We start from the raw sequence: 13,358 nt of genomic DNA on the forward strand, positions 1-13,358 counted from the left end.
AGTTGTGGGTATCGGTTCAATTAATAGTTTTCTTTCTATTTGTGTTTCTAGTGAATAAACGATTCATTAAAAAGAATTTTATTAATTAATATTTACGATGGCGCATCGGGTAAGTAATGTATTGAGAAATCGACATCCCTATCAACAAACATCTTTCAAACGAGATCCAACGACCGTATGAATTGATTATAATTTTGAAATCTCTTTCAAATTTAAAAACAATTAAATTTTACATTTGCTTTACGTTATTTTCGTAGATTGCACTTGCTCATGGGAATCTCGGCTTGATTAAAATAAAAGAATTATTACAAAATGAAGAACTCACAGAAGAATCAAAGCTTGAGGTAAACTTTCTTTATATCTCTATTACATATTTTTTAACATTTTTTTACACGGAAAACAAAGACACTTCATCTTTTGAGTCCATTGTTATCAAATCAAGAAACAAAATTGCGCGCAATAATGCTTGGTATGTCTCTTTTTTGATTTTTTTTATTGTTTTATGAACTCTTCTTGGGTTTAACGTATTAAAGAACTTCCACTTCTTGTTGTTAGTTTTCTTCATTCTCATATTCCCGAGACTCGAATGGTTGCAGCTGATATTATTGGGTCTATTTCGCTAGTTCCTCAAGGAATTGACATGCTCATGACTACAAATGTTGCCCTTACCCTTTCGGAAATGCTTAGAGATAGGGACATTCGCTGTAAAAAAAGTGCTGCAAAAGCTTTGTGGAAAATGAGTGAAAGTTTAATACTTTTTCAGTTTTATTTCATATAATTGTTATAATAAATTTTTTTATGACTTAACTATAAAATTGATTTCATGCAGCTGCTGAAGGTGAAAAGCTTATCACATCAACAGGAGGATGCATCCAGCTTATCAGCAAAGCAATCATTTTTCCATCAATCGAGGTGAGGCAATTCTTTTTATTCATCTCTGAAAATTTCCTTCAACATTTTTCTCTTGCTTATTTTAGATGGTCATTTGTGGGATCATTCAAAATGTATCTCAAAACGAAGAAGCAGCAGATATTGTGTCAAGCTGCGATATTCTGCCTCGGCTGATGGGAGTTGTGGAGAGATACACTAAAAACAGGGAAGCTGCTGTTTCTGCCATTTCTTCGCTTTTCAACTGCACAAGAACAAACATTGTATGCTTTTTTTCCCCATGCTAATTAGCTCTTAAATGTTGTATCTATTTTTTTGTTTTATATCAAATTGATATTTGAAACCTAATTTGTTTGTGTGGATAATTCTTCAAAAGGGCAAAAGAGCAGCCGTCGAGAACGACTTTGTCATGCGAGCCGGTGCCATTGTTGACTCAACCTTGTCTCTTGTTCCGTATGAGCAGAGCATCAATGCACACGATGTGACACTCGAATGTCTGGAAGAAGTGGCAGAGAAGACGCGACACGCGCGGCGGATGCGGTTTCTGGACGGAGTGTGCAGCGAGCGGATAATTGAGCGGGAAGAGATGGAAGTGGCTGAGCGGCAGAAGGAGAGGGACGAGCGGAGGAGCGCAGAGAGAGAGCAAAGAAGGGCAGAGCACGAAGAGATGGGTATTCCGCTGGACGAAGAGGAGGAGGCAGAGAGGAGGCAGATTGAGGACGAGGAAGACGCGATGGACGAGTGGATGCTGCAGCAGCAGAGGGAGATCGACGAGAATGTGTTTGCAGACTCGGAACAAGGGCAGATATTGACTATAAGAGCGACAGCAATGGGTTTGATATTTTTATAAATGAATTTTTTAAATTGGATTTAACTGCTATTTAATTTCAATCATCAAAAATTATCATTTTGATGATGTCACTTCTTAATTTTGAAACTGAATTCAAAAAAAATTTTTTTGAATGCCAACTGAAGGCGTGCTGTCACATCTGATGTTTTCGCTCAACGGCCGCAAAGCAGCTCTGCCAGCAGACACAACTCCACTCGAAGAAGACCTGGCCATTGCGGTGACAGCGTGTGCGGCTGAAGACAAGGAGCTTGGCGAGATCAAAAAGAAAGAGGCAGAAGAAGCGCGGCTGAGAGAGGCAGAGATGGAAAAGCAGAGGCTGATTGAGGAAGCAGCGAAGGCTGAGCTGGGCGAGGAGATAGGTGCAGCAGAGGAAGGCGACGAGAACAGGAGTGAGGAAGGAGGGATGTATGGAGACGAAGATACACAAGGCAGCGAGGACGGGGAGACAGGGAAAGAAAGCTACGGCGAAGGCAAAGGGGATGTGGATGGGATGGACAGCACACGTCTGTCGGAAGAGCTGCCAGACGAAGACGGTGTGGATGAAGAGATGCTGATGAGCGACAATGTTCAAGTGCCACAGGAGATTGAGCAGACTAACATTGAACCGGAGCCTGCTGCTCCTCAGCCATATGGATCAACAGCATCGTCTGCAGAGAAGGTCGATCAACTCAGCAGTTCGCCAATTGATCTGCCTCTTGTTTCTTTGATGGTGGACGCGTTGCTCAGCTGCGAGCCACTGACTTCCTGGCACGCTTTTTCTGCACTTGCTTTTCTTTGTGAATTGCCAGCGGGGAAAAGAGCTTTTCTCAGAGAAGCTGCAGCCAAAAACGCACATCCTGCAATGGTACAAGAAGTGTTAAAGTTTGTTGGAAGAACGCACAGATATTTGTGAACAAACTCTACTTCAAAATATTCTCTCTTACACTGTTACTTATCTTATATCAATTTATTATCATTTCACAATTTCTTTTATTTGTTTAAGTTGAATTTGTATAAAAATTGATTAGATCATGTCATGTATTATTCATTGAAAAAAAGGAAAATAATCTAAACATCAGAATTTTTTCGTGGAACTGTGCATGGACGAGCAAATATTAGAGGAAAAATTGCCAATAGATGATTTTTTGAAAATGCATACGGCTTATGATCTTTTACCAGAAAGCGGAAAGGTGGTTGTGATTGATGTTGGTCTTTCCATTAGTAGTGCCTTTCAGGCTCTTGCTGAAAATGGTTTGTCGCATTTACTGGCTTTAAAAAAATAGTGTGTAAATGGTTTGCTCGTAGGAATAACTTCTGCTCCTCTATGGGATGGAAAACGTCAAGAATACAGTGGAATGCTAACTGTGACCGATATGGCTGAACTTTTAATTGAATTCTACACATTTCTGACAAAAGAGGAATTTGAGACAAGTTTGGACATTGTCACAATTAGAGAATGGAATCGAACACGTCGTATGAAGCCTGTTGTTAAAAAAACAGAAGGCTCAGGAGGAACAGTGACAGAAGAGAAACTTCAACTTGCCCGTTTGATTGCCTTTCATTTTTTAGTAAAGGATATAAGTAATTTTTGTAATTATCACTATTAGCTCGCACACCACTGATATTTGTCCATCCTGAAGCATCGTTATACGATACTGCAAAGGCACTTCTCGCACATCACATTCACAGGGGTCCGGTTTTGGACACTGATACAAACACCGTTCTCCATGTCATTACTCATGCAAGGATCATTCGCTATCTTGTTTCTCATGTTTGTTTATTATTTTTTTTCAAATAGTTTGTGAAGTCTTTTTTAATTGTTACTGTTTGATAATCAGTGGAAAAGTGATCGTCGGCTCTTACAACGTACAATGTCATCGCTTGGCATAGGCGTTTTTGCGAAGCTTGGAAACCAGGAAGAGACAAAAGACAATTCTGAAGAAAGTCCAAAAGGGCAAGATGATGAAAAGCCAGAGAACAAAGAATTTTTGTCAGGCGAAGAAAAATCATCATCAAGTGAAAATGATCCAAAGAAAGAAGAGAACGCAGACGAGGCATCAAAAGCCAAGAAAGAGCAGAGAGAGTCGCAAGGCGACGAAGTGGTGTGTGTGTCGTCGAGTGCGACAGTCATTGAAGTTCTGCGGCTGATGCAGCGGAAGCATCTGTCGGCTGTGCCTGTTGTTGAAGGCGTCGGCTGTGAGAAGGAAAACGAGATGGTTCCACGTCATCTGCAGGCGAAGTGGAAGAAGGAAGCGGAAGAAAAAGAGAAGGAGAAGGGGAAAGAGAATGAAGGAGTAGAAGAGAAGAAAGAAGAGAAACAGAAAGAAGATGAAAGAGAAGCGGAGATGAATGCGACGAGCAGCAATGGAACACGAAAGAGAGGGAAAGTTGTGGGTCTGTATTCTCTTTCAGATATCCGCTATCTTCCGTTGCATCGTCTTCACTCGGCACTTTCGATGAATGTGATGCAAGCTCTACGTACAAGACGAGGATTAAATGTATGGCTTTGTTTTATTAAAATGTGACTTCTTTTCTTTTCTTTTCTTTTCTTTTCTTTTCTTTTCTTTGTATTTTCATTCATTCATTCATTCATTCATTAATCAGATCCCTCCTCTCATCGATGGCCAGCCGAAAGTGCACACGTGCCACCGGAACGACAAGCTGGTGGATGTGCTGAAGATTCTGGCAGGCAACAACATCCACCGGGCAGTTGTTGTTGACGACGAAGGGTGTCTCGACGGCGTCATCTCAGTCAACGACATCCTCCGCTTCTTCACTTCATAATGGTTGTGTATGTACTCTGCTCCATTTGCTGAAGTTTTGTTTTTGCTTTGTTTTTGGTTGTCATTATAAGTAAATAAATAGTTATTTTTTGTTGCGAATGAAGTGAGATATTTTTCTTTTTATTGAATCTTTACATTTATTAATCAGAATCAATGAATTTCGTATTGTCAAGTTTGTTTCTCATAAATCAATCATCCATCTCAATTATCGTAGTTCTCTTATCTCCTTCATTCTTTTTCGATTTTCAAATTTCGTTAGAAGATTTTTGGGTCACTTCAAGCACTTTTTTTGTTTATTTGAATCATAAATAGAGCAACATCAATTAGAACTATTTGTCAAAAGAAACATATAACTCAAACTTTTTTACCATAAAAAATCAGAAAAGCCTTATAATGAGTTATTCGCCGGAACGCTTATTTTTGAGCATTGTTCATTTTCGTATTTGGTTCTAATAAATGCTTTGCAAATGCAATAGTTATTCCTCGATTTTTGATTGTGTTTTCTTTTTCATAATATGAATTTCTTGTTTTTTTTTTTTTTTTTTTTTCAAGTTTCGACAGAAAAAATTTTTTGACTCTGTCTGAAACCAATTCGACAAAGAATTATAATTTTCGATTTTGGCATCGAGTGTTTCCAATCACTTCCATTTTTTTGTATTGAGTGAAAAAAATATTTATAAAATGCTATCCGATTTCATCAACATTTTGATTTTTTGGAGATAACCTCTTTTTCCACCAACAGCAAAAAACACCGAAAAAAATAAAAAAGATTTTCAAATTGGTGTTTTATGTTTTAATTCTATTGAAAATTTTCAGTTGTTTAGTATTCATTCAATTAAAACAACACAAACTCATTAATCTTAAGATCAAAAATTTAAAAAAGCGCTATTCATTTTAAAAAACAATGAAAGTTAAAAAGTTTCATTTCTTAATTTCTAGTTTGATAATTTCAATAAAATAATAATAAACAATGAAATGAACCGACGTGGAGATACAGTTAAATACAAGAAGCGATATTTAATTAGACTTTCTCATTGATCCTCAGTTTCATCATGCGACTCGTCATCAGCATAGATTTCTTTAGGCTCCCTTTCGTATTCTTCATTTGTGTCAGTCTCCTCATCCTCACTTTCAACATTTTTATGATTTTCTTTTGCGTTTCCCCGCTTTCCTTCATCTCCTTCACCATTATCTTGATCTGTTTCCATCTCTTCATAATTTTCTTCTTCTTCTCCTTCTCTTTCCTCTTCTTCATCCTCCTCCTCTTCTTCTTCTTCTTCATGCCTTCTATCTTGTTCTGCAGCGGACTCCGCATCTGTTTCTGCATCTGTTTCTGCTTCTGCTTCAGATCCAGCATTTTCATATGAATTTGCTGTTTTCGTTGAGAAATGTCTGTCTGATGAAGATTTCGGAGTGGAATATTGCCATCTTGATTGCGATTTGTATTTCAATAAATCTTCATCCTTTTCGTCTGAATTTTTGCCTTCATTGTCTTCTTCATTGTCTTCTTCTTCTTCTTCGTCGTCGTCGTCTTCGTCCTTATCATTTTGATAGAAACGAGATTTTGCAGTATTTTCCCACCTGTTCAAGTCATACTTTTTGTATGTCGATCTTCCTTTTTCTTCTGTTTCACTGTTAGCATTCGAGCTACGTGAGCTTGTTTCTCCTTCTCTATCTTCTTTTTCTTCTTCTTCTTCTTGATCCTCCTCTTTCTCTTCCAGTTCTGTCATCTCTTCCATCTTTGCGAGTATCTTCCGAAGCACCTCAACAACCTCCCTTTGTAGCTTCTTTGGATCTGAAAGCGCCTCCTTCAGCGCTACAATCGTCCCCACTCTCTGCCCAATTCCCCCTGATATCTCCTGAACAATGTTCTTCTCCCCAAACGCAAGCACCGCATGCCCACAGCTCTTCCTCACATTCGCGTCTGTGTCACACAGCCCCAGCATGATTGCTCTGACTGTCTTCACTCCCACATACTCCAGCCCAGTCGCCGCTGCCGAGCGGATCAGGCCAGACGAGTCGCGCAGCAGCCCTTCCACAAGCAGCAGCTCGCCTTCTGCCCCACACTGCGCCAACACTCTCGCTGCCCGCTCTCTCACCATCCGGTCTCTGTCACGCATGAACGGATAGATTGTAGGCAGGAAGTTCTTCATCTGGAACTGAGGAAGAATAGCCACACGGCTCACTCCACCCAGAAGCTGCTTTGAAGGAGCACGACGCCTTCGACGGGTGCGTGTGGTGCTGCTTCTGATTGGCGTTCCTCTTTCTGCTCTGGCAATGTAATCATCATCATCGTCCTCTTCATCATCACCACCACCTTCAAATGCATTCTCGTCGTCTTTGCCATCTTCATCTGCATATTCGCTTGCTGCCTTCGTGACTCGTCTGAGCATCACTCCCAGTCCTTTCACAGCTGCTCGCCTGACAAGCGGCATAGGGTCGTGACAGGCGCCGTGCACAGCAGACACAACCGCCTCGCTCGACTCTGTTGTGTTGATGTCCACTCTGCTCAGCCCAAACACCACAGCCGTCCGCAGCTGCGACGAAGGCAATGAAGAAAGAGACAAACCAAGTTGCACCAGTTTCCTCTGCCCAGCCTGCGACATGCAGCCAAGCGTGGCTGCGATGTGATTGCGACTGGCTGTCCCCTCGCGAAGCTGCTGCACAAGCGGCTCAATGGCACATTGCAATGCCTGTGCAGCTGGTAGACGCCGATCAACGAGGAATTGACTTCGGAGCATTTGCTCTCTCGAACGGCTTCTTCGTCTTCGTCTTTCCGTCTCGTCTTCGCTTTCGTCGTCTTCTGATTCGAAGTCTTCTTCACTTTCAGCCAACGGCAGAGGCTCAGGGAAGAAGGGTGAGTAGACAAGGAGCACAGAGGCAGCTGCTGTGAGAGTGGGGAACTTTCCTCTCTCCACCAGGTCGATCGTTGAGAGATGGCCAAACTGATCGGGATGGAAATCGCATGTGCGCGACAGCCGGCCGAGGGACTCAACAGAACAGAAGCGCACTTTCCAGAAGGAGTCCTTCAGACTGCGGATCAGCTGGTTGGTGATGATGGCAAGCAAAGGCTGTGACGATAAAGCTGAAGAAGAAGATGCAGACGCTGATGATGTCGTTGATCCAAATGTGCCAGATGAAGAAAATGCTGACGTTGAATCGAAGCTTCCAGAACTTGTGCGCGTTCTGCTCTTCGACGGATCAGCTACAATCCCGTTTCTCTTCACAGTCAGCACAAATGGCCTCTTCGCATCTTTCTTCTCCGTCCATCCTTTCAGCGCCTCTTTCCTCATCCGCTCGTCAGCTGCAATCACATCCACACCGCCAAATGAGCCCAGCGCACGTGCTGCAGCTTCTCTCACTTTGGCGTCCTTTTCATCGTTCAGTGCAGAAAGCAGGGCGCCCACACACATCCACGCGGACCGGCAGCCGAGATCGCCCAGTGCCAGACAGGCTGATGCTCTGACGAGACTGGGAGATTGAGGAGACAGACAGCGGGTAAGTGTTCGGATGACAGCGAGGGAGGCTGGCTCAGGGAGAGAGGCAGTTGTTGTGGGAAGGGAAGAAGAAGATGAGGAGGAAGATGATGATGATGAGGCAAATGGATTTGTCATATCGAACTCACCTGAATCGCTCAGCGAATTCTCTTCCTCTTCTTCTGAGTGATTCTTCTTCTGCTCTTTCTCTCTTCCGCTTTGAGGACGAGTAGTCGATCGAACAGGTGTTGGAGTTGTCAGAGGATGAGCAGAAGGTTTGTGCAATGTTGAAGCAAATGAAGAAGAAGAAGAAGAAGAAGATGATGATGATGATGAAGCAGAAGAGCCATTTGAAGGCCGCTGCGGAAATCGGATTGGAGAAGGTGTTCGGAGATTGTGAAATGAGGGAGGTAAATGAGAAATCGACTTTGTTCGCCTTTTGTGCCTCTTTTCATTGACACTTTTTCCTTCTTCTTCATCTGAACCATCGTTGCTGCTCTTCTCATCTGTTTTACCTCTTTCTTCCTCTTCTTCCTCTTCCTCTTCATCATCCTCATATTCCCACTCAGCTGGTTGCGGATGCTTGTCAAACGCACCTTCCAAAATCGACTGCCGCAAAAGTGTCAAAAACTCGCGCGGGTCAATGATCATCCCCAGCTCCTCCACCTCTTTCCCGTCTGCCCCTTTCCTCTTCTGCTTCGTCGCCACCATCTGCGGCGGATCGCTGAACCGCTTTATGTCTGTCACATCCACATAGAACTTGACCTTCGGCTTGTTGAATCGGGAAGTCCGGCTGCTCTGGGAGTTGCGAGCTGTCAAAGTTGGGTGCGTTCGCTCAGCCCACGTCTCTTCTGTTATCTCTGCGGTGAATGGCGTTGAGGCAAATGCTGAAGAGTCGAACTCTTCCACGTCTATATCTTCTTCTGCCCTTTCAGCGCTGTCTCTCCCGTTTTTCGGCAGAAAGCCCAGTGCACGTGCAGCAGCTGCCTTCACACGGGAGTGGTGATCTGACTCCAGAATCTCAACCAGCGCCCGCTCGCCTTCCTCGCCCACTTTGCGGAGGGTAAGGCCGAGGCGCAGCCTGTCAGCCGCTCCGAGTATCAGACACGTCTGCAGCTCACCCACCATCTCGCGCCAGACTCCTTCTCCCATCCCTTCCACCACCTCAATCACTCCGTTCTTCGTCTCGTAGTTTCCTCCCCGCAGCTCTTCAATAACTGCTGGCAGAACGACAGTCCTCTGGATCTCTGTGTGATTGGCCATGTGCGTCAGCACAAACGACTCTAAATCCGCATCTCTGCCTTCAGCCACAGCCGCTGCCAATGTCTCAATTCCATAGCATCCCATTGCAATCATCACATCCACGCACAGCCCTCGCAACGCTCCTGTTTGAGGAGAATGAAGCATTCGTGTTAGAAGAGGAAGAGTGGGAAGAGAGAAACTTCGTAATTGGCCCAAAAGATATAGACCAATTCCAATGACACGAGCAGACTCTGTTTCATATGATTCCAACAGTGAATGAACGGCATTCACAACTCCTCCTCCAATCTTACGCTTTTTTCTCTTTTTTTTCTTGTTTTCATCGTTTGAGATTCGTCTTTGTGCTGATTCTCGCACTTTGCTTTCATCAGCATTTTCATCTGTATCATCATTTTCCACTTTTTTATCATTTCTTTTTTCGAGCTCAAGATCTTCGTCACCTTCTTCATAAAAAGCAACACTGAGAGGCGATAATCTACATAATGCACGTAATGACCCGTAGCGAATTTCCTCTCGTTTATGAGTCAAAAGTGACAAATAAAATGCAATCTTTTCTGAGATTGAAGATGCAGATTTTGGATGCACAAAGCTAGATGTGGTCGAAACAAAAGATCCAACAGAAGATCTTCCAGTGTTATTTCCATCAAATCCTTGAAGCTCTTGCTCATTCCTTTCTTCATCATTATTTTGCTCTTCTTGTAAATTTCGCTTTTGTGGCTTTGAAGAAGGTGTAATAAATGTTAGATTTTCTTTTTTCGGAGACCCCTGTATTGCAACTCCGCTCAACGCTCCGGGTCCTGAAATCAGACATATAAAAGGAAAAATAAATGTTATGTCATTTAAGAACAAAATCATTTTTTTCCATGTTCAATGAAGCACAAACCAACTAGAGGAACATGTGTTGCACTTCTAGTTTCCATCAATACTCGCTGCATGATTTTTGTTGAAGTCTTGCTGACAGGAAGTGGGGTAGTCGGACCATATGATTTTGCTTTTGCTGGAAGGCGCTCAGGTGATGGTGAAAGCGAAGGATTGTATAATCGACGAGGAACATTTTTTGGAGGATAGCTAAACTGGCCTCCACCACCCGTTCCTTCGTCAGAACAAATTGGATCCCCAACAAATTTTGAACCAAACATTCAATTACGAAAGATGGGAATTATTAATATTTCTCAATTCAAACAATTTGCATTTCCAAATAATGCAGTGATTGTTATTTAACAAGAATTCATGCTTTCATGTTTGATCTTAGAATTTATATATTTATTTGGTCTTATGGATGAAGATTTAATCTTCAAAGAACTTGCTTATGGATCGTCAGCTGCGTCAAAAAAAGATGTAGCTTTGCAAGCCTTATTTGTATGCACACAATACATGAATGTTAAAATTTTTAAAATTCTATTTGTGCTGCTTTTTTGTTTTTTTCAAAATAGCAATCAAAAACAGATGACGAACAGAAATTTCCTCAATTCATTCCATTGCAACAGAAAAAGCAATCTAATTGGATTGATGATGATATATTTTCTCCAAAAGCTGATTCGAAAGTTGAAGAACCTGCGCCTCAAAAACTTTTACCATTTTTGCAACGTTTACCAGCTCTTTCATCTTCAGAGGTATATCATTTTTTTCTTTACTTTATTGTGTGTGATTTTTTATTTATTTAAGATTCGAAGTCTGAGAAAAGATCAGAAAATTCATGTTGATGGCTCATCTATTCCTACTCCTATTCGAATGTTTGAAAAGTATGAACAGCAAATTTTTTATTTCGTTGATGTTACTGATTGATGATAGAGTTTTTCCAGCTTCTCTTTCAGAGATTATCGCAGCTAACCGATTTGAAACTCCAACGCCAATTCAAATGCAAGGGATACCTGTTCTAATGGCTGTGTGAACTTTCTTTCATTTTTTTTTTTTTTCATTTATCATCATAATTCTTAGAAAAGAAATTTGATTGCAGTTGCTCCGACTGGTTCAGGAAAGACAGCTGCCTATCTTCTTCCTATTATTTCATCAATCATAGAAATGAGAACACAGAAAAAAACTGAGAAAGAGCTTAATATTCATCCATTACGAGCTGTAATTATTGCTCCTACAAGAGAACTCGAAAGACAAATTCTAGAGACTGCAGCCGAACTGTCTCGAGGGTATTTTTATTGGAATTCTTCTTAATAATTCAAAGAACAATTATTGAACAATTACATTTAGACTGAATATAAAAGTCTCTCAACCTAAAACAAAAACTCAGAGCGTAGAAAGAACGCACTCATCTTCCACAACTCCATCTTCTTCGACCAGCAATGTTCTGTTCACAATTCCAAAAGGAGCGAATATTGCTGTGTGTTCTCCTCACTCAGCATTCCAACTGGTGCGCCAAGACAACAACGTCTTCTCAGCATTAGACTACGCAATATTTGACGAGGCAGACAAGCTGTGGGACGATTCGTTCAAAGACAAGGTGTGTTTTTTTGAATCGGAGACAATATTCACATGAAATACTTAACTCAATCTATTTCTTTATCTCTTTCTCTTTCTCTCTCTATTTCTGTTTGTTTGAAGGCTGCTGTCATATTGTCTGCAGTGCAACGATCTTCGTTTGTCAGCTGCGGGTTTTTCTCAGCAACGATGTCTGAATCAATCATGTCAATCCTCAAGTCCCAGCTGGATATGCCAATTGAGATGACAGTTGGAGTTCCGTGTGCTTTGCTTTTGAGTCTACTTGTAATAATTCCACATCTAAATGCTGTTATACTGCTTTTACTCACTTTCTTTGTATCTTTTTTTTGACTGTTTTTGAAAGGTCAACAGCTGCCGAGAATGTGATACAAGAGCTAAAGTACTGTGGGAATGAGGAAGGGAAGTTTATTGCGCTGAGAGATCTGCTGGAAGGAGGAGGAACGCCTCTGCTTCCTCCGATTGCTGTGTTTGTGCAGAGCAAAGAAAGATGCGAAGAACTGTGCGCTGCTCTGAAAGAGGAGCAAAGGAAAGCAGTGATGCTGCATTCGAGTCTCACTAAAAGAGAAGTTTGCTCATTTTTGACTATTATTGATGCTTATGCTTTGAATAAAACTTCACATTTCATTTGGGGAAAATTCAACAAACTGCTTTTGAAACAATTGTTTTCATAAACAAAACAGAGTGATTATGCACTGGAATCTATTCGAAATGGATCCGCGTGGATTATTGTGGCCACTGAGCTGATGGCTCGTGGGATGGACTTGCGTTCTTTGAATGCTGTCATCAACTACGATTTCCCTCAGTCGGTGGAGTCTTATGTCCATCGCATAGGTTTGTGGCTATTTTTTTATCGATTAATTAATAGACATTCCTGTTTTTCTTGAATCTTCTCAAACTGAAATGTGGGGTTTCTTATATTCATTTTGTGAATATTATTTATCCTTTTGATGATATGTAAATTTGTTTGTTTCTTCTCTTTTCAACACATAAGGGAGGAGTGGAAGAAGAAGAACAGGATATGCAGTAACATTTTTCACTGAAGAAGATTTTCCTTCACTTCCTATGATCGCAAATGTGATTAAGCAATCGGGCGGACATGTTGAGGAATACATGCTTCATCTAAAAGAACTGACGTTTGCCTCCAATTTGTGTTTTCTTTATGTCAATTGCTTTTCGTTTCTCGACCATTTCAAACAATTTGTTAATTTCCTTCTTTCAGCGCGGATGAGCAACGCAAACTTGTTGTTGCACCTCCAATTCGTGATGGTATAGCAAAGATAACTTCGGTGAGAGTTCCACAAGCTCGATGGGAACGCCTCAAAGCAGACGCGGAAAAAAATAAAATGAAGTTTAAAAGAAAGAAAACAGGAACATCCAGTAAAAAAAGAGCACCTGAAAATTTGAGGAGGGGAAGAAGTGTAGATAGGAAAATGAGGGAGAAGTTTGATAAAAGAAAAGACAGCAATCTTCGAAGTGATGTGAAATCTGAGGAGGATGACTCAGATAAAATGCAAAAAATTAAGCGAATGAATGTTCGTTCTCCGTCTTCTATTCCATCTCACTTTTCTTCGCCAAGAAGATCATCCAATCCAAAGAAATATAAGGAAAAAACAAATGAAAGCTTAAACCAAAGAAAGAGGATGAGAGATTAGAAGTATTTATTTTCAA

The 13,358-nt window shown here is 41.3% G+C and overlaps 4 protein-coding genes across 4 annotated transcripts; 3 read left to right on the plus strand and 1 right to left on the minus strand.

Moving 5' to 3' along the window:
- The first annotated feature begins 5 nt into the window (after positions 1 to 5).
- MONOS_4156 (uncharacterized protein) lies at positions 6 to 2,793 on the plus strand. Its single transcript, XM_067874205.1, has 8 exons — positions 6 to 175; positions 258 to 344; positions 406 to 469; positions 534 to 746; positions 830 to 912; positions 978 to 1,151; positions 1,265 to 1,721; positions 1,864 to 2,793. Exons 1-8 carry the CDS (start codon positions 98 to 100, stop codon positions 2,628 to 2,630), a joined length of 1,923 nt encoding a protein of 640 aa, XP_067730630.1. The 5' UTR covers positions 6 to 97; the 3' UTR covers positions 2,631 to 2,793.
- On the plus strand, positions 2,761 to 4,501 carry MONOS_4157 (putative CBS domain-containing protein; the record flags this gene model as incomplete). The annotated part of the gene is made up of 5 exons (XM_067874206.1): positions 2,761 to 2,968; positions 3,023 to 3,262; positions 3,325 to 3,488; positions 3,556 to 4,215; positions 4,322 to 4,501. Exons 1-5 carry the CDS (start codon positions 2,818 to 2,820, stop codon positions 4,499 to 4,501), a joined length of 1,395 nt encoding a protein of 464 aa, XP_067730631.1. The 5' UTR covers positions 2,761 to 2,817.
- A 769-nt stretch (positions 4,502 to 5,270) lies between these two features.
- MONOS_4158 (uncharacterized protein) lies at positions 5,271 to 10,390 on the minus strand. The gene is made up of 2 exons (XM_067874207.1): positions 10,120 to 10,390; positions 5,271 to 10,033 (listed from the first exon to the last, which is right to left on the minus strand). Exons 1-2 carry the CDS (start codon positions 10,373 to 10,375, stop codon positions 5,532 to 5,534), a joined length of 4,758 nt encoding a protein of 1,585 aa, XP_067730632.1. The 5' UTR covers positions 10,376 to 10,390; the 3' UTR covers positions 5,271 to 5,531.
- A 121-nt stretch (positions 10,391 to 10,511) lies between these two features.
- On the plus strand, positions 10,512 to 13,342 carry MONOS_4159 (putative Ddx52 protein; the record flags this gene model as incomplete). Its single annotated transcript, XM_067874208.1, has 11 exons — positions 10,512 to 10,595; positions 10,670 to 10,849; positions 10,902 to 10,969; positions 11,028 to 11,121; positions 11,175 to 11,380; positions 11,442 to 11,691; positions 11,793 to 11,929; positions 12,034 to 12,256; positions 12,371 to 12,521; positions 12,682 to 12,823; positions 12,910 to 13,342. 11 exons carry the CDS (start codon positions 10,512 to 10,514, stop codon positions 13,340 to 13,342), a joined length of 1,968 nt encoding a protein of 655 aa, XP_067730633.1.
- Positions 13,343 to 13,358: the final 16 nt, after the last annotated feature.

This window comes from Monocercomonoides exilis (assembly GCF_001643675.1).
Source record: "Monocercomonoides exilis strain PA203 chromosome Unknown scaffold13-1861174, whole genome shotgun sequence".
Taxonomy (NCBI): domain Eukaryota; phylum Preaxostyla; order Oxymonadida; family Polymastigidae; genus Monocercomonoides; species Monocercomonoides exilis.